Source organism: Cinclus cinclus, chromosome 19 (assembly GCF_963662255.1).
Source record: "Cinclus cinclus chromosome 19, bCinCin1.1, whole genome shotgun sequence".
Lineage (NCBI taxonomy): Eukaryota > Metazoa > Chordata > Aves > Passeriformes > Cinclidae > Cinclus > Cinclus cinclus.
This window is the reverse complement of record NC_085064.1, coordinates 9,754,043-9,773,990: the sequence shown is the minus strand read 5'-3', so window position 1 is coordinate 9,773,990 and position 19,948 is coordinate 9,754,043. Positions and strand designations below refer to the sequence as shown.

General features: G+C 52.9%; 1 protein-coding gene across 1 annotated transcript; it reads left to right on the top strand.

The window, feature by feature from the left end:
* Positions 1 to 1,954: 1,954 nt before the first annotated feature.
* Positions 1,955 to 19,551, top strand: TPRN (taperin). The gene is made up of 4 exons (XM_062505681.1): positions 1,955 to 4,063; positions 17,720 to 17,900; positions 18,105 to 18,232; positions 19,118 to 19,551. The coding sequence occupies exons 1-4, from the start codon at positions 1,955 to 1,957 to the stop codon at positions 19,178 to 19,180; spliced, it is 2,481 nt and encodes an 826-aa protein (XP_062361665.1). The 3' UTR covers positions 19,181 to 19,551.
* The last annotated feature ends 397 nt before the right edge of the window (positions 19,552 to 19,948 follow it).

Below are 19,948 nucleotides of genomic sequence, written 5' to 3'. Positions count from 1 at the left end.
CACCTGGGTTTTGTAATCGAGCATTCCTTCTTGTGCCAAAATACGAGCGGGATTCCCGGGAGCCTCTTAGTACCAGCACCGGGCACTCGGCCGGGGTTGCCCGCGGGTGCCAACACAGGGAGCAGGGGATTAGCTCCAGGGCACGGCTCGCCAGCCAAGTCTCACTGCCCAGCCCTTGACACTTTCACTGACTCAGCCGAGGCTTGAGCGGTTGACAGAAACGATAGAATCCTGACTGGCAGGGGAGGGGGATGAATAATGGCTGGACTTAGTGTTTTTGTTCTAAAGGCAGGCGGGCGTGCAGTAAAACTAGCAGATGTCAGGTTCAATGCCCACAAAGGGAGGCGTTTTCTTTGCGCCAGGTGCAGCAAAACTGTGTGGGATTCATTATTTCAGGATTTACAGGCTTTACACTGGCTCAAAAGCCAACCGGACAAGACCACGAAAGAGAAATCCATTGTGATCTCCGAGTACAAAGGCACATTGTTGGCTCTGGACGTGCCTGAGCCATGAGTCACCAGAGGCGGAGAGATGTCTCTGCCCGCTCGCCCCGCTCTTTATCCTGAGCCCCGGGCACCCGCTGTGGCCCGGCGAGGGCCGGAGGCAGATGGTGCGTGATGGACCTGTGCTTGAGGGGGTACGGCAGGTCATGTGTGAGCCTCACATCACCCCGGAGTTATTTAAGGTGAAAGGCACGGAGCTGCTCCGCGGGGCACACAGCCCACTTGGGCATCCGACACGGGCAACAAAAGCAGTTTGCCGTGGTATTATTTCCACGTCTCGTTTGAAGAGGGTGCAATTGCTCTGCTGTGGCCCAGGAGTGCAAAGGTAGGAGCCTTATCAGCAGGATACGGAGCTGCTTCCCGTAAACACACCTGTGCTTTCGGCACCAGCGGGAGCAGCCGCCCGTGCCCGGGCGCGGCTCCGGGACTCCCCGAGCCCTGCCCAGAGTTATTTTATGTCACGGCGTGCCGTGTTCCCCGAGTCTCCCAGGCGAGGATTTGGGAGGTGTGGGAAGCACTGCGCTGCCGAGCGATCGTTTCCTGATTGCACACACTTCCCAAAGACACCTGCGGGCGGCTGATAAGAGGCGCTGACTGGAAATAACGCCGCGAAGCAACTTATGTGTCCAGCGAGAGGCTGTCACTGAATCACTCAGTCACTCAATCACTGAATAGCTGGGGTTGGAAGGGACCTCTGGAGATCGTCCAGTCCAGCTCCCTGCCAAGACAGGGTCACCTGGAGCAGGTGACACAGGAACGCGTCCAGGTGGGTTTGGGATGTCTCCAGAGGGGGAGACTCCACACCCTCCCTGGGCAGCAAAGAAGAGCAAAATGGGAAAAATGTTCTCCCTCTCCCTCTCTGCTGCCACGTGTCATGGAAAACTCCACTTGTGTCCATCTGAGTTCTCCCTAAAACACTCCTCTGACGGCCCGGGTACCACAGACACTGCTCTAGAGTCCGGGGCTGGTTCCCTGCTCCTGCCCAGGCACCAGCTCCGTCTCACATCCCAAGGGTGACCCCGAAAGGCGTTTTTCGATCCTGTCCTCAGCTGCCACCAGACGGACCAGTCTGGGATGGGGCAATGGGCAAATTTGGGTGTTCTGTGTGTTTTGGGATTCTGTGTCGGTCATCATGGCTCGTGTCCCGGCCCGGGGGTCTCCAGTGTGTGAGGGGAGGGCGATGCGGGCGACGGGGCCCGGCCGGTTCCCAGCCCGGGAACGCGGCACCACCTCAGGTCACACCACCGCGCCCCGGCTGCCCGACAGACCCGGGACCATTCCCCCGGGCAGCGGGGGCGGAGCGCTGGCCCCGGCTGGGAGCGGGGCGGCTCCGGAGCACCCCCGGCCCCGCCCCGGCCGCGCGGGGGACGAACCTGCCCTGCCCGGGGGCGGGGCCGCGGGGCAGCCCCGGTACGGCGGGGCCCGGCCCGCAGAGCCCCAGCGCCGCCGCCATGAGCAGCGCGGAGCCGCCGCTCGGCGCCGGGCCGCGGGCAGCGCCCGCCTGGCAGCGGGAGATCCTGGAGCGCAAGCGGGCCAAGCTGGCCGGGGCGGGCGGCGAGCCCGAGCCCCCGGCCGGGGAGCGGCTGGTGGTGGCGGAGAGCCTGGGCCCGCTCCGCGAGAACCCCTTCATGCGGCTGGAGAGCGAGCGGCGCCGGTTGCGGCAGGGGCGGCCCGGGCCCGGCGGCGCGGCGCGGCCCCTGCAGCAGCTGCTGGAGCTGTACAGCGCCGTGCCCGGCATCCGCACCATCCGCGCCGACAACATCCTCATCATCGAGTCCCGCGCCGACCCCGCCGCCTGCTTCTCCGCGGGGGACGCGCCGCTCGCCCGCCGCCGGGACCCGGCCGGCGCCGACCCGCTGCGGGAGCTGCTGGCCCGGCGAGGCGCCGCGCTCGCCGAGATCCGCGCCGACCAGGTCGTCATCTACGAGACGGCCGAGCCGCCGGAGCCGCCCGAGGCGGCCGAGCCGGGCACCGTCAGCCGCCTCCTGGAGAAGTTCGGGCAGCGGCCGAGGGGCCGCCGTCGCCGCGTTGGGGACGCGCTGACCGGGACCGGCGGGGTCGCGGCTCCGCCGCAGGTGGGACCGGGCGCTTCCCGGGCCGCTCCGCCCGCGGGGCCCGGCTCCCCCCGCGCCCCCGCGCCCCTCCAGAAGGGACCCGGCTTCCCCCGGGCTCCGGCGCCAAAGCCGGGACCGGCATCTCCGCCGGCGGTCCCCACCACTCCTCCGCCGCTCCCGGCTCCCCCCCGAGCTACCACCCCCCCAGCGGTGCCGGTGGCCCCCCAACCCACCGTCCTGCAGCCGGCCCCCCCCCGGGCCGTCACCCCTCCACCCGCGGCCTCCCCACGGGCTGCCACTCCCCCGCCCACGGTTTCCCCTCGGGCTGTCACCCCGCAGCCCGCACTACCTCCCCGGGCTGTCACCCCCCAGCCCACCCCGGCTCTCCGCGCTGTCACCCCTCAGCCCGTGCCCCCCCAGCCCACCCCGGCTCCCCCCCGGGCCGCAGCCCCTCAGGCGGTCCCAGCTGTCCCCAAGGCTGCGGCCCCTCAGGCCAACTGCTTTCTCCACAAGATCAGCTCCAACTCCTTCACGGTCACACCCCGGGGGCAACCCCCCAGCACCCGCGTCCCCGAGCCCGGTGCTGTCCCCGCCGGCCGCCCCGCAACGCCCAAGGGGCCACCAGTGCCATCCACCAGCCCTTCCCATGCCAGAGCTAACGCCAGGAGGCCAAAGCCGGAGGAGGCTGAAGTGGCTGTGTCGCCCCTGCCCAGTGCCAGTCCGGCCCCCAGTGCCACCGGCGCCAATCGGCCGCTCTCCGCCTCAGCCCCCCGGACCGGGGGCTCCTTCGAAATCCACCCGGCCCCCAAGCCCGACTTGGCGGCCATCCCAGCCCACGACCTGCAGGCGCAGGCTCTGGCCAAGCTGCGCCTGAATTCACGCAATTCCTTCGTCTTTGTGCCCCGTCGGGAGGGCAGCCCGGCTCGATCACCGGCCCAGATTGCCAGGCCGGGACCACCGCCCTCGGAGGAGAAGGCACCCAAGGAGCCCCCGAGAGCTTCCACCCCGGAGCAGGAAGAACCCAGCACTTCCCCAGCGGTGCCTCTGGATCCGTTGGTGCCTGTGACTTACATCGATGACATCGTGGAGCCGGACAGCAGGGAGCTGCTTCCCAGGGCTGGCCTGGCTGCGAGGACGGGGAGCTTGGCCGATCAGCCCGGAGGAGCTAGCCCTGACCCGGAGATGGAGTTTTCCTCGGTGCCCCTCTACAGACCACACTCTGCACCCCAGCAGAGGGGAGGCAGCACCTTCACTGTTGTGCCCAAAAGGAAGCCCGTGGTCCCGGGGCTGCAGGCCGATGCCAGCGGAAGGCCACAGCGGGAGGAAGAGGAGGAGGAGGAGGAGGACAGCAAAGGAAGAGGCAAAGCTGTGGAGAACACTGATGGGCCCCAAGTGGGGATATCCCATAAAAAGCGCTACCCCACGGTGAATGAGATTGAAGTGATCGGGGGGTACCTGTCCCTGGAGAGGTCCTGCATGAGCAAGACGGGCTCGCGCCGCAAGAAGGTAACGGGGCACCTGTGTGCTCAGCAACCAGGCTGGAAGTGGCCCGGTGCTGCTTTGGGTTCAGCTTCTGATCAGGCACTCATGGGAACACGGGCAGTGCCAGAGGGTGCCCTCAGAGCTGGCTGAAGAGGGGTAAAATGCACTCAGAAGTAAAGCTTTGGGGCTGGTGGAAAACAGGAGAGGGAAGGTGGAACTCCACCACAGTGATGTAAAGGACATTTCAGAATAGTGAGGAAGGAACCAGAGGTTAGTATTTCTCATGGTATCCAATATTAGGAGAGTTTGCAACTCTTTGCAAGCCCAGTGTCTTGTTCTCCTGGAACTTCAAAGGGAGCCTGAGTACCACAGCTGGGAGATGGACTTGTCCTGTTAAAAGAAATTTGCTCTCAGGGAGGGGGTACGGGGCACTGTCCCGCAAAGCAGCTGAAGGTGGGATATGCCCTGTGATAAGTGCAGGGCCTCTCCCACCCCTTTCTTTCTTGGAGATACGATAATGTAAAGTATTTCAAGAATTTAGGAGATCGGGGGAGGTGCATGGTTTGGACAGCTGTGGGCTTGCCCTCCTGCTCTGCTCGCTGTGTCTGAGGGGTTGGACATGTTGAGCTGCCCGTGGTCACTTGGGCAGCGTAGCATTGTCGTCTTCCCTTCCTGCATTAATGATCTATTGATAGAGGCTCAAGAATTAGGTTTTGATTAGGTAGAAAGAGATCAGCAAGAGCTTAACTCCCATTAATAGGATTATACCACCTGCTTGTTCTGAATGTGAAGCTACAGCTCTGAAGATCCAAGAGATGCTGATTGCTCCAAATGCGTTTGGAGTGAGCGAATGCCAGATTTTCTCACACCTTGGGGAGTAGTATAGATCCTTGTGAGCCCTAAATTGAGAATTAATCTTTGTAGGCCATGGTGAAATAAATGTATCTGGCTGTGACAAGAGGAGTGGGGGACAGTTGTTGAGCTCTGAAAGCAGCACACTGATGTGGCAGATCCTGACTTTTAAGACTGTGATGTGACGTGTTTTTCTATAGTGGGAATTGTTCCGTTACCCAAATCCCAGTAGATAACTGAGGGACTGAATGCACACGGGTGCCTGAGGCACTGAGCATTATCATTTGAGAAAATCCTTTAAGCAGGATGCATCTCATTTGAAGGGAGGCAGGGAGTGCTGCTTCCCTGGCTTAACACTGTCAAATTCCTCCCTCAGCACATGAAGCCTGTGGTAATTTGATGGTGACTAATGCAGGGAGCAAGTCTGGAGCACCCTGAGATCCAGAACAAACAAATGAGCAGGAGTGTTGATTCTTGCTCAGTGCTCCTGAAGTTTCTCCTTGTTTTCCTACAGGGAAATGCTTGGTCAGACTGAAGTTGTTCTGCTGCTTAAACACCTGCTGGCTTGCACTCATTGCAGCTGTTTGGCTCTGTTCAGGTTCAATTTGGGGTCTTAGTTGTGGTGTAAATGGTGAAAATACAGCATGTTACAGTTGTGAGTGCTCTTAGGATGGAGCAGAGGACACAGGTAATCTTGTGAGATTGTCATATTTGGGTAAGCCCTACTTTTGACAGAGCTGAGTTTTCTGAGCAGGGGATGCTTTTGGGCCACAAAGAACAAAGCCTCAAGTAAAACAAATAAAATGGTGCACAGTGGAAGGTGTCCTTAACAGTATAAAAAGGAGGGAGGGAGATGAGCACAAGTCCTATGCAAAGACTGAGTTGGGTTTTGGTTGGTTAAACACAGAGAAGTCATGGCATATCCTGCCTTGGAGCTGTCTGAAACTGCCCAGGGGAAAGCTTTGAGCAACTGGGGTCAGTCCTGCTTAAGGCAGGAGCTCTGGCTAGACACATCCAGAAGACCATTCCCAGCCTAAAATTTTATGTGATACTGGTTAACTACTGTTTTGTGTGTCAGTGATGGATTTGTGTGACATTGGGCAGGTCATGGAGCTTCTCTGCCCCTGTTCTTATCAGCTTAACAGCATTGACTGCCCTGCTGTGCAGATGAGGTGCCAAATACCGCAAGGTGCACACACAGCTGTTCCCTAAGAACTGTATGTGGGGTTGTCCTGCAGAAGAACTTGTGTAAGCTTTTGGTTTCTGAGAGGAGAGAGATTAAAAGGCAAAGGAAGAACTGCCTGTTATATTTGTAGAACTCAGGAAGCTGAAACATATAGGGACCCTTTTAAAATAAGATTGAGCTGAAGGAAAGTAGTCAAGACACGAGTTTCTGGGTGAAGTTAAGTGTGGTGTGGGAGAAGCACCCATTTTTCTTTCAGTTTTCTTTCTTCTCAAAGTCAAGCACAGAGTATGATTTTGTAGCCAGGAGCTCGAAGATGTTGATGGTGGACAAATGGAAAGATTTCTGTTTACTCTTGACCTAGAGGATGTTTGTGGCTTTTAGTCTGGGTAATAAGGCTGAGTGTTGATGCCTGAAAAGGAAGGAGCTCGTATTAAGATGCATTCCTTGGTTTCTTCCCAAGAGATCACTCTGTGTCTCCAAGGCAACCAGCCAAAAACAAGAGTTCTGTTTTGTAGCTGTGTCGGGGTTTTCAGAAACTTGATTTTGCCTGAATTGGGCAGAAACAGACTGTTCTTGTGAGCTGGGAGCTGCAGTTGTTTGTTAAAACCAATCCCCTTTCTCCTTTGGGGTGTCAAAAACTGGTGCTGGTTTTAGTGAGCAGCTTCCTGTGCCTTTTGGGGTGAACAAGCCCTTGTGCTAAGCATCTTCGCTTCCAAACCTTGCTTTTGAAAGGACTTTAATTATGTTCCATACTCAAGAAAGTAGCATTTAGTGAAACTTCAAGAACTTGGAACATTTTAACTGTTTGCTGATGCCCAGTAGGAATCTGGGAGATAAACAGCAGGTCAACACAGCCTGCAAATGCTGTGGATCAATGGGTGTCTGTGCAGTCAGGGGTAATCATTTATTTGGAAGGAGGGTATCAGCTCTGCTGGTTGGACCCCACTGAAATGCTCTCTGAAATGCAAATGGTGTTTTTCTTCAAATGTAGAAATTCAGTTTCCCTTTTCCATCCCCATGCCTGGCCACTGATTGCCTGACTGTGGTAGAGGTACCAGCTGACATGGTCAGTGTCCTCTGATCCACATCCTCTGTGGCTTTTTGGGAGGGTGGCTGGGACAGGCTGGGAGTGGGTTCCAGCACTGCTGTGCACAGAGGGAGCTCCAGCCCCTACTCTTGGCTGCTGACAGTGGCTGTGGGACTTTTCACTTTGCTGTGGCCTGAGGGATGCTGCTGCTTCAAGGCCTTTCAGGATAAACAGCTTTATTGTACCTTCCAGACCTTCAGCTGTGTGAAGCAACTGTTACTTTGGGGGTTGGAGCTGGAGCTTGGTGAGGGAGAGGAAGATGATGTTTTGGAAATAATCTGCTGTGGAGCTGCTATGGGCTGTGAAGGTCAGTGTGGGGCTGTGTGTGATGGGACACATCAGGGTCTGCAGGTAGAGGGCAGAGCCCCAGCCCCACTCACCCTGGGGGCTGGATGAGCTGCAGCTCCTGTGCTCCTGCAGGGGTTCAGGTGCTCTTCAGGGCTGTTCATCTGCTCTGGGGCTGTTTTGAGACCTCTCCAGGAAGTACCAACAGTAGTTCACATAAAGCAGTGGGGGTGGGACTCAATCTGAGAAGTGTGTTTGCAGCTCTGAAGGGATGTGCCAGGAGCTGCTGGGCAGCTGCTGGAGGAGCTGGCTGAGCTCTCAGAGAGGACAGGATACATGTGCAGGGATGGAAGGAGACCTACTGACCTTTATTCTAAACTGGGAGTGGGGCAGAGGATGCAGCATACTGTTGGTGACCTCTGCTCGGGGGTCCTCTTTGTACTCTGTTATTGCAGAGAAGTAAAGGCATTTCAGCAGTGCCAGGAGGAAGGGAAGGTTTTGCTGCAGGATGTGGATCTTTGGGATCACAGAGGATAAAATCTTGCTCATCTGAGCTGACAAGAGTCAGTGGTGGTTTGGTTACCTGCCAGAATTACATCCAATAAACTTGTTGGCGAGATAGAAATCTGGGTTTCTGTAGAACGTGTGGTTGGCGTGTTGGAGCGAGAGCTTGGGAAGGACAGAGCACTGCAGAGCCAGCTGGGCTCCCCATGAGCAGTCACTGGCTTTAGGCTTCAGGCTCGCCTCCTGTTGGAGGCTGGACTCTGCCCTGACCCTGTGTCACTCCTGCAGTGCATCCCGAGTGTTTTCCTCTCCAGGATCCGGTACCTCCTGGAGGTCCTACAGGGAAGTGAATGAGTTCTGGCCAGGCCACCCAAAGTCCTGTGAATAACATGACCTGAGAGCCAACAGACATCAGGTTGTTGATGGGTTTAATGTTTTGTGCTTGTCACAGCTGACAGTTTGCTGTGTACTGGCAGGGGAGTTGCAGCCCCGTGTGAGCAGGGATTACAGGAACAAGGCTGGTGGGATCCAAACAGTTGGAGTCTAAAGCTAAATTGTCTTCAAAGATGTTCAGCTGAACTTCAAAAAGTTCCAGCTTACATAAACTTTAGCGTGGTCCATGTCCTAATCTTTTGAGCTGTGTAGTGCCTGAATGTGGCTTCCAAATTCCCACTTAAGTCTGTTTAAAAATTTATTTTAAATACCTCTCAGTTTTGATCATGGGCAGCAGCTTTGCTAGTCTAACCTCCTTGTTCTGTAGTTTTCCATCTGTTCAATTTTGCTGGAGATGGTCTCCTTTGAGAACCAGGTGTAGGCTTGGGATGTTTGCAGGGATCAACATCTCCAGCTGTTGCCCGAGCCTGTTTGGAGCAAGTCTGCACAGTGTGGAGTCTAAATACTGGTGGCTTCCTGAAGTGGTTTTATGCAATGTATAACACAAGTAAATTAACCATAACACAAGTAAACGAATCTGGTGGTAGAATAAGAAGTCTCTCTGCAAAAGTGCCTTTGATTATGTCATCTCTGTGTTTTGGAGGGGTCAGGGCAGAGATTTGTGTTCTTTAGCTCTTGGAGAACTGCGTGTTCCTGTTTTTTCTGTCTCTGTCTGTGTTCTGCTGGGGCAGATGCATCTGCCACCTTTTAGGAGGGGCCACGGCAGGATCTGACATGGATGTATTGCATTTTTAGGAGATGAGGTCAGCAGTGATAAGTCATGCTCAGGAAGTAAATGTCTTGGATGATTAAATGTGGTCCCTCCCCTGCGGAGATGATCTCCATTAGCTGTCAGATGGCAGCAGGCTCTTTCACCCAGACGGCCATTTTCCTGCCCTTTTGCAATTCCACTGTTTATTTTTTTCTGTGATGTTGATGGCTGAAGACTGGAAATCTGAATTTGCTGCAGTTACAGCTTTTAAACCACTTCACAAGCTGCCCCCCGAGGCTGTCGGTGGGGCAGTGGGTGTTTTTTTGTTTCTCCACTGCATGCCAGCACCTTGAAGTGCTGAGACTCTGTTGTAGGAAAGCCTGGCAGAGCAGATGAGTCAGATTTATCTCATCTCTGTAGTGGGAAACTTTCTGTGACTGAGGTTCTGCATGGCCTCACCAGTCCCATGCTTCTTGTTTTACAGTGACAGTCTGAGCTGGTCCCAAATTCCCCTGGTTCTCTTGCCCCCATGTCCTGCCTGCTGCTGTCAGCACTGCAGGGAACAGGACAGAAGGGCTAAAATAGAACTTCTTACGCAAATAAGAGCCAAGCCTGGCTTTGAAGCTGGTTAGGACATACCCAGGGCTCAGCCTGCCCCAGAGCTCGAGAGGAGATTTGAAGTACTTTGTGCTCTGAACTCTAATCACGAGGATTACAGTTAACGTTTTCCTAATCAGTTTCCCTAATCTGTGAACCAGATTGCAGATGGTTTGTAATTTCCCTCCATCTCAAGGATTCAGTTTGTTTTGGGTTTGGGTTTTCCTTCCCCTCTGGTTTTTCCAGTACGTGGTCATGGTGTTCTGAGAAGAGCAGAGGAAGGACACTAGGGTGGCTGGGGCAGGAGTCCTGCTGGTCTGTGTTATGTGTAGGCAACAGTAGGGAAGATGAAAATACTTAATTTTGGGTGCAGTGGCAGCAAAGGAAATCTGTGTAAGAGCTGCTGCAGCAGCATCTCCTTCACCTCAGGGGTTGTGCTCACCTCCCTCCCAAGTGAAACCTGAATTTAAAACCTGTTTACAACCAAGAGTCTTCCAGTGACTTCAGCAGTCTGTGGGGCTGGGAGGATATCCCTATTTGGCAGTTTGTGTAGGAAGAGTCACATGAAGTGTCTGTATCACACAGAGCAACTTCACAAACATCCTGGGAAAATCTGGGCTGGAGAAATTCGGTGCTGATGTTTTCCAAAAAGTGCCCTTCAGAGGATCTTGGGAACTTGTCCGGATGGAGTTGCTGCTTTGTGGGCAGTACAAGAATGTAGGAAATATCTCAGACAAAACACTTGTATGTGTAGGGAAATTGTGTTGATTGCAGCTGGTGAAAATGCAACTCTGAGGGCACATCCCTGAGGCTCCTGGTGAACCTGCTGCACTTGCTTCTCATCAAGGAAGTTCCTTTTGCATGTTAAAAGAGAGGGAAAGGGCAAGAGAGACATGAACTCTGTTGTACAGGTGATACTGTTCACATAATGGGAGCCTTTGGTCCTGAATTAGCTCCTTGACGTGGTAGGAAGTAATTCTGCTCCCAGCCTCTCTGTGTTTCCCATGGAATGATACTCCATGGGTCCCATTCCAGCACTAAACCCAGGTATTTTTGTGAGCTGGTCTGGGCAGTCTGGGTTGCACAGAAATGTTTGTGGGTGTCAGCTCCCAGTACCTCGTTGTAGCTACAAATGGGCTGCTCAGAGCTGCCTGTGAAATCCTCTGCTGTTGGGGAGCTCTGTGTGGTTTCTATGAGGACACCAACTCTTGATACTAATTGTACCTTGCTTATTGTATATTGCTTTGTGTATTCAGATGAGATTTGCTTCATACTAGTAGGGAGATTTGTCTGGTTCTTAGGAGCCAAGTAAATAACTTTTGAATTGCCTGTGAAGCTGTGGAAGGCTCTGGCTCCTCTGCCTGCAGATGTGAGGAGGAATAAAGGGCTCCCAGGGTGAATGGCTGCTCTGTGCCCTGGCACGCTGGAGCTCCAGCTGTGCTTGTGTGGTATGGGCACTGGGATCTCCCCTTGTCCTGCACAGTGAAGAGTTAACCAAGCTACCTGCCCCACATGCTCTTGGGGCTGTCCCTACCCTGTCACCTCTCATCAGGAATTTGAAACTTGCCCGTGTCTTGCACAAGGAGTTTAATATTTCGAATCTCCATGCATTGCTCCTATCTGCCATGTGCTTCAGCATATTGATTACACAGAGCTGGCTTTGTGGGTTGCCTTGTAAATGGAGACTTTCTTGTTTTGCCTTGTAGCTTGGGAGCTGGGATGTGATCCTGGAGGAAATGTCTCCTTTTCCAGCTACACAGGGCTTCCCTGACATGTTGCTGCTGTAAATCTTTAGTGCTCTTAGCTCTGCTGAGTAACTCACTGAGGTGCAGCTAATGGCTGGGCAAAAGTCAGTCACTCTCAGGAAACACTTCCTGGAAAATCATCAGCAAGCGATTCTGTGGTGTCATAGCCAACTCCAGTTCCCTGAAACTCTTCTTTTTGTACAGAATGACAGAAAAGTACATTTCTGAGCTGCCATCTGCAGTTTTCTGGGCATATTTAGAATGCTTCAGCCATAGCAGTACAGGGTTAATCCGATATAGGAACCAAGCCTCAAGTCCTCTCTGTTCCTAGGGATTCTTGTCAGGGAAAAACCCTTTCTTTCTGTGTCAAGGAAGGGCTTTAGAGGCAGGAAAGCTCCTTATCTTCCGAATGATAGCAAATGCCTTGATGATGTGCTGGTGCTTCTGCAGCCCCCAGGGTACTATTTCAGGCTGCCCACATAGTTTGTGCCTGGAGTTATTCAACAATTTGGGCTGACACATGAGTGTTTTCAGGACAAGCACAGACACATAGACAAGCTCATTGCTACTAGTAAAAAAAAAAAAAAAAAAGCTCATTTTCCCAAAAATCCTTTATTTAAAAGTTTATTTTCAAGGAAGCTGTCTAGATCATTGACTGCATGCTGCTATGAAAAAAAACTTAAGGTCTCTGCAGAGGTTTGGTGTTTATGAACTGCTTTTCTGTCTCCTTTTATTAAATATGCTGCTTTGTGGGACTGGTCAGATGGGAAGAGCAGGGTAAACCCTTTGGGGATCTTTGTCCACCTTAAAATCTCTGCTTCTACTGAGAGAGAAGGGAACTGGGAGGTTGTTCTGCTGTTAGAACCTCCTGTTTTTACGGGTCCTGAGCCTCCACACACCAACCCAATGGGTTTGGAGCTTGAGCAGCTTTTCTGCCCTCCTTGGGATGCTCTGTGTGTACAGGCTTACTGACACTCCCAGCTGGTTGCAGTTTCTGGTGTCAGGTGTAGTGTCTTGTGCTTTCTTCTCCTGGACCCAATCTTTAGGCAACCAGTGCAGCAGCAAATGTGCCTTGATGGGAGGTGGCGTAGGAGCACAAGGTTCTTCAGAACACTCGTTTTGTGTGTGCTTGATCTCTGAGATGTCGACCCCTGCTTTGTATTTATGCTGGATTGTTCACCCTTCCTGCAGATACCAGCCAAACCCTTCTGTGCTGCTGAGAGGAGGCAACTTCCTTGTGGGGGGAAAAGGAGGGGCAGGCACTGATCTCTGCTTCGTGTGACAGGGACAGGGCACAGGGAATGGCTGGAGCTGGGCCAGGGCAGGCTCAGGCTGGATATGAGGGAAAGGTTCTTCCCTGAGCCAGAGGGTGCTGGGCACTGCCCAGGCTCCCCAGGGAATGGTCCCGGCCCCGAGGCTGCCAGAGCTCCAGGAGCGTTTGGACAGCGCTGCCAGGGATGGACAGGGGGGGATTGTTGCTGGGTCTGGGCAGGGACTGGGGCTGTACTGGCTGATCCTGGTGGGTCCCTTCCAGGTGTGGATATTCTGTGATCCTGTAATAGATCAGGTGTGAAGAGCTGCTTTAAATCACACCCAGCAGCACCTGGCAGCCCCTGCATGTCCTGGTGAGTCAGTGCAGTCCTTGGGTTTGTCACTTGAGAATTATTGAGGACAGAGAATGATTAGAGGAAAACCAGTACATGAAGAGAACAGGTCTTGATCCCTGGTGCTGCTCAGCTGTTTGGATCTGGGGAGGCACTTGGTGGGTTGGGATGTGCTGGAGGTGCTGTGGGATTGCAGCAGGGCAGGGATGGAGCCCAGCTTGTGCTTCACCACTTGCCATCCCATCCTGCTCCTCAGGGACAGAGCAGGGATGGCAACTCTGGCAGGAGCCCTGGGTTTGGGAGATGTGCACCACACACAGGGAAGGGAGATGGGCTCGGTCCTTCTCAGCCCGTTCTTCTGGGCTGCTGTGGTGAGGATCAAATGCTGACAGGACTCTCCCTTCTGGAATATAATTATAGGATGGTTTTTTTTCTTTTAATACCTTGAACAATTACTTTTTCCTGACTGTTACAAGGTGAGGATTTCGATTGCCAAAGAGGTTTCAATTTAAAAGGTGTAAACACCCTAGATTATCACTTTGGCTTTGGCTCATCAAGCAGGCAGCAAATGTAATAATGGGTGGAGAATAGCCACAGTAAGGAGATTTCTTCTGGAGCTGAGGATGCAGATTAACCCCTGGAGATGTCCAGAGAGGTTCCTGGTGTGTGAGAAGCCATTGGGTCTTTGCTCTGTCATTAATACTGCCTTGCAGACTTTCTCATCTCCTTTTTGGAGGTGAGGTGGCTGCTGACTTGTCATTGCTCATGTTGTAGGTTGGGTTCTATAAATCAGTTATTTTTTTTTGTTGTTGTTTATTTGGGGGCTCTTCGGTTGCTGGTCTGGGTGCAGCCTGAGTACTGACAGCCTGACACAAGATTGACTTCCGTTTCTAAATGAGATCTGCATGACTACTCAGATTTATGCTTTGTTGGGAAATATTTGCCCTGGCTTTTCTTTCCTGGATATTCTATTACTCATTGCTGTTCAAATCCTAGCAAATAAATAAATGATTTTTGCTATGGCAACAAGAACTTATCAGTTGAACAGCACAGTTTTTCCTGAAAAGCCTGCTTTACTCTTTCCAGTGTGTCCGATTGCTGGGCAGAGTATTTATTTATATATATATATATATATGTATATATATATAAAAATATATATGTATATAAATATATATGTATATAAATATATATATGTATATATGGGTTTGGGTTGGACCCTGGGTTTTTGACAGCTGTGGGTGAAGCCTCCAGCTGAGCAAAGAGTGACAAATCCCTACAAACATCCACAGCTGAAGGGTGCAAAATTCTTCCTTGCCACAACTGGCAGCTGGTGCTGGGGCAGAAACAGGGGAAGCAGTGCTGAGACAGACTGAGCAGAGCCCTCTGGCTGGGCTCCAGCTAGCTTGGCTCTGCTGGGACATGCTTTTCTCTAGAGAAACGTCCCCTGTTGCCTTTTGTGTTCCCATAAAAGTCTCTGTGGTCTGGCAAGGCGCTGCTGGCTGTGCAAAGCTGTTGTCTGTGCCATGACTGGGCTCTTGGTTTTCCTTTTGAGCTGGTTCCTGGGACTGATGCTGCCTGTGCTCCTTGCACACAGCACTCAGTTGTGCTCTGTTGCCCCTCAGAGCATTTCTCTGCCCCGTGTGTCCCCTGGTTTTGCCTGAATGCTTCGCCCTCCGTGTTCTCTTGCATCAAGCAGAGCTGCTTTATGCTTCCCAGAAACTCCATTATGCTTAGAGAGGTGCTGCCACGGCAGGTTTTGGGGTTTGCAGCTCTTTTCTCGCAGGCAGGGCTGGCTGAGTGCCCCAGGGTCCATCCTGTGCCAGTGCCTGATTGTGCCTTGTGTTTGCTCTACCTGGGTGTGCCCAGGGCTTTATTGCAGCTGCCCTGGGGCTCTGCAGGGAGCAGGGGCTGGGATCTGCCATAGGGCAGCTCAGTGTAGTTTGTGGGAGCTTGTGCCACAGTGCCCCTATGCCACATACCACTGCCTGTGTGAGCCTTGCAGGTGATCCTGGCCCCCGCTGTGTCCTGGGTGCCAGGGGCTGACTCTGTGTGAAGGGCTCCAGCATTGCCTCCTGCTTGAATTGGCTGTGGAGAGTGGGAACTGTTGAGTTTGGGGCTGTTGGTCTTGTCTGTGGGCTCTGTGTGGGATGTGGGTGTCTCCAGGCCATTTCTGCTCTGTTCTGCTCTTTGCTTTTTCTCCCTGATGGGGCTGTTTTCTTCTCCAGCACTGCATGCACCTTTGGTCCAAACTGGCCTCAAAGTCATTTTTCTTAGAGACTTCCTCCAGATAGAGAAAACCAGGAACCTTTAGTTCCATCTCCCAAGCTTAAATTCTAATCCCCAATGCATATGTCTCCTGTCTGCTTCATTTTACGTGTTCAGCTAAGTACTTCTTGCCCTTCTGTGCCATTGGCACTGACTGGTAAATGGCCTGTGTGCAGTTTCTGGCTCTGGGATAGCTCCTGGGCATCCAGGAGCCCTGGGCACGTCCAACCTCATGGCCTTTGTGCCTGGCAGCATGGCTCATCCCCACAGGACAGACACCACATTGTGAGCAGTGACAGCCTGGCTCGGATCGGGGAGCATCTAGGTCAGCAGCAGGGACGGGAAATTCAGTGACCATCAACTGGGATGCACAGCTTCAGGACCATTTAATTCCAACCCCTTTTCTCTGAAATAGTCACTCTTCTCCTCGTGTGTCATTTGGGGAGACTCAGAGTGGCTGGGGCAGGGAATAGGGAAAGGCAGCTGGTTCCCTCCATGCAGTTTCCATCCTGCCTTCTCTTGGGAGCAGGGAAGGGAGCCAGCCTGTGTCCAAAGTCCATCCTGCCCTGGGGCAAAGCAGCACAGAACTCCAGCTGTGGGTTTGCAGCGTGGAGGAGCTGCAGCTGCTCCCTCTGTTACCCAGATTCGAACTAAGCTCTCCCCGCTGCTTTGCTAAAAAGCAGCAGTAAAATGCTCCCTGTCCTGCTCTGATCCCTCCAGAGCTCCAGGGCCCCTGTGCATGGGCAGCACAGGTGGCACTGTGACCTGCTGGCAGCTCTGACCCTTGGGGACATCCAGGTGTGACTTTGGCAGCCCCTAACACTTATCACACCAGTGCTCTGACTGCTGCTGTGACAGAGAATGGGTGCATCTGGGCACTGTGGTGCTTGAGGGCTGCTTGGGGCCAGGTGCCACTTCCCACCCTCTGGGGATTTTCTGTATGACAGAAATATGGGATAAATGTGTTGCACTTGCCCCTGGCCAGTCATTACATTGCATCTGGAGAGATCAGAACCATCAGGCTCCTGTCACAAGCTGCCACATCCTTTCCATTCTGTTCATAACCCCATCAGCTGAATTTTAATTGTATTTAGAAGTAAAGCAGTCACAACACCCTTTTAGACAGCTGCTCCTGAATCTTAACCTATATTGGCTAAATACTTCCCTACTTTTGGCATGAAGGTACTCCTGGCAAGTTTGTGTTCTTTGTTTGTCTGATGTGTGCTGGCATCAGCAGTTCTCTGCTCCTTGGTGGTTATTTTCTGGAGTACTTACAAAGAGCTGTTATGCTTTTTCTCCATCTTCACTTTTGCTGGTGTGAAGTTTTTGGCAGTGGATCTCCTCTGCACCTGTTGAGGTGACCTGTAACCAGATCCCTGGAGCACAGTGGTAGATAATGATTAGGACAGGCAGGGCTGCAGGGGAACAAACCCTTCCCTCAGCTTTTCTTTTCAGCTTGGACAAGCACATCTGGAGTTACCTCCATCACCTGCTGAGTGTTAACAGGGAGGAGAGAGCCAGGCAGTCCCTATTTCCAGCAGAAATGACTTACTTCATTCCTGGTTTATTTAAACAGCATCGTAATGATGATTACAGTCCTATAGCCAATCCCAGATTTTCTTTCTCAGTTATTCACAGTGATAAAACTTCTCTGAGTGCAAGGGTTGCTCTTAAACACGATTCCAATTTTAGTGTTTTTTGCTCTCCAGTTTTCTTCATGACCATAAAATGCTGGTTAGCCCTTGATGAACTCTTCTGTTTGAGTCACTTCCATTTCTCAGTCTCCTAGTTACTGTGGAAAGGTCATTAGTGACAATACTAGATAAAACTGGGTTCAAACCAGAACCTTTAAGGCCTCCCTTTTGTCCGGTATTTTCCCTGTCTGCTACCAGCTGTTACCATCTCTCCTTTAGCTGCCTTCTTCTCACTTCTGGTTTTAAGCCTTGTTTAATGCAGCTTAAATAGCTCTTTGCCAGAATGTCCTCCCAAGACTGGAGTACTGATCATGGATGTTTCTGTTTTCTGGAGCTTGGATACACAAAGGAGTTGCCAGGAATTAGCAATGTCACCTTTCCAATACGTGGGTGTTTTCCTGCTTGTGTCTCCCATGAGAGACGTGGGGGCACCTCCCCCTGTGTGCTGGGCTCCAGTGGGAGGTGTTGGCAGAGGGTACAGAGGCACTCCAGACCCCTGGCCTCCTGCCTCCATCCCATCCTTTTGGCTCTGCCTTTGGGGTTTCCCTCAGCATGGCAAGAGATCCACCAAGGCACTTTGGGAGGGACTGAGGGATCTGCAGTGGCTGCTTTAAAGCAGGCGTCAGCCCTGGCATGTGCATGGCCTGTGCCAGAGCCAGTGTGAGGATCAGCAGGCTCTTGTGCTTCTCCTGATAATTCTCCTTTGCTATTGCCCAGATGAAGATCTCTTTCAACGAGACAAGTTTGCAGACGATGTTTGAGTACCCCTCAGAGAGCTCCCTGGCAGAAGAAGATGAGGAAGAGGAAGGACATGTTTCTGAAGCAGAGGAGGAAAAATCTCGTACGTTTTACATTCCACACCCAAACAGCACTTTGCATCCCAGTACACCTAACTCAGGTGAGTAAGGCACTGGGTTGGCACTGTGGGTTTTCTGGTGGTGTCTGACACTTCTCATGTTTCCCATAGATTCTTAATGGGCTCCACATGGGTGGAAATGCTGATGGAAGTGAATGGGCAGCTTCCAGGCTGTCCCTGCTGGGATCCTGGTCCCATTTCTTTTTGGGGTGGTGAGGAATATTTACCTCATCTTTCTCCTTCCAGCAGATTTATCTAGCTACACCCCAAAGCACTCCGTGAAGTTCAGCGAGTGGCAGGAGCAGAAGTATGAGGGTCCTGCTGCAGAGGGACCCCTTCCAAAGGAAGCTGATTCACATGGGAACCAAGTCATGGTGAGACTATAAATAAGTAACTCTTGTGCTCTCTTGTGTGGGATGGGGGTTCTTCCAAGCAATGGATGGGACAGGATTTGCCTTTCCCTGCACACCTGTGTGTTCCTGCCCTGGGACACTGCCCTGGGAGCTGTGTCACTGCTCCCAGAGGGACCAACACACTGTCCCACTGCCACTACCACACCTGCCCCTCCCAAGGTGGGTGAAGGAGACTCAAGGCAGCTGCCACACTCTGTGCTCAGCACAGGAAAGACATGGATCTGTTGGAACAAGTCCAAAGGAGGCCATGGAGATGCTCCAAGGGCTGGAGCCCCTCTGCTCTGGAGCCAGGCTGGGAGACCTGGGGGTGCTTATCTGGAGAAGAGAAGGCTCCAGGGAGAGCTCAGAGCATCTGCCAGGGCCTAAAGAGCGCTTATAAAAAAAGGGAGATTTTTGGTTTGGTTTGGTTTGGTTTTTTTGTTTTTCTTTTTACATGGGCAGGTGGTAGGACAAGGGGTAACAGTTTTAAACTAAAAGAGAAGATATTTAGATTAGATATTGGGAATAAATTGTTCCCTGTGATGGTGGTAAAGTCTTGACACAGGGTGGCTGCCCCTGGATCCATGGAAGTGTCCAAGGCCAGGTTGGATGGGGCTTGGAGCAGCCTGGGATAGTGGGTGTCCCTGCCCCTTGGTGGGAGGTTGGAGCAAGATGGGTTTTAAGATCCCTTCCAACCCAAACCATTGCAGGACTTTCTGATACTCCAGGGCGCCTTTGGGGGGACGGGGGGGCTAACTAAACCCACCCAGTTATCTCGGGCAGGGTGCCCAGACACCCTCCAAGGGCGAGGGGGCTCCTCTGGGCCGGCTCTGACGGCAGCGCGGTGTCCCTGTGCTCTGCCCACAGCTCACCCCGGCGGAGAAGGGCGGTCTCTCGGATTTCAGCAGCGAGCCCGCGCTCTATTTCTGAGGCTGCTCCGCGGTGCTGCAGCAGCGGCTGCTGGGCAGGATGGGGCAGTGCAGCCGCCCTGGCCGCACGGGAACCGCCACCGAAACGGCCCCCGAACCGCTGCTGTCCCCGATCCTGCTGCCAAGGGTGGATCAGATGCTCTCTGATGGGCATCTATGGAGAATATTTGCACTGGATTTTGGGACCGAATTACTGCTTTCAAGATGTATGATTGATTCTGCCTGTGGCCTTGCATATTCCTTGTTCAAGATCAGCTGCCAGTTAGGCACGTGTGGGAAGGACATCTGGAATCCTGGGATGGATGTTGATTTTTCTCAGTGCTTGTCTGAGCCCAGGCACTGTGCAGGGTCTGGACAGCTTTTGCAGCCCTTCTACCCAGTGGAGGATGGCTCTAGAGTTGGAGCACTGGGTAGTTAGGTGGGTTCACAGTGTGGCTGTGAATTGACACATTTGGTATCGGTTTGGAAAACCAGTGAAGGTTCATGGTTTGTCCTTGGCATGTTTCTGGCTCTGGTTTCACTGAAACATCGTGGAATTCATGTGCCAGTTACATGGTTGTGGAGTTCCCTGAACACTGAGGGAGGGATGGGAAGAGCAATGAATGCCTTTAGCTTTAGATGTTATTTTTGCACCCATCAATAGAGAAATATCCAGACTGTCTCGAGCTTCTTGAAGATTCCCAAACATTGGCCATAGTTTTGGTCTGTCCTTCCCAACTCTGGCATCCAGTCTCTGGGAATTGCTGGTTGTGCTCGACTTTGCCAGCTC

Excerpts from the sequence above, each read along its gene's own strand:
- TPRN (XM_062505681.1), top strand. The coding sequence starts at position 1,955 with ATGAGCAGCGCGGAGCCGCCGCTCGGCGCCGGGCCGCGGGCAGCGCCC. Across the intron at positions 17,901-18,104 it reads TCCCAGTACACCTAACTCAG|CAGATTTATCTAGCTACACC; the intron begins GTGAGTAAGGCA and ends TTCTCCTTCCAG. Across the intron at positions 18,233-19,117 it reads CACATGGGAACCAAGTCATG|CTCACCCCGGCGGAGAAGGG; the intron begins GTGAGACTATAA and ends CTCTGCCCACAG.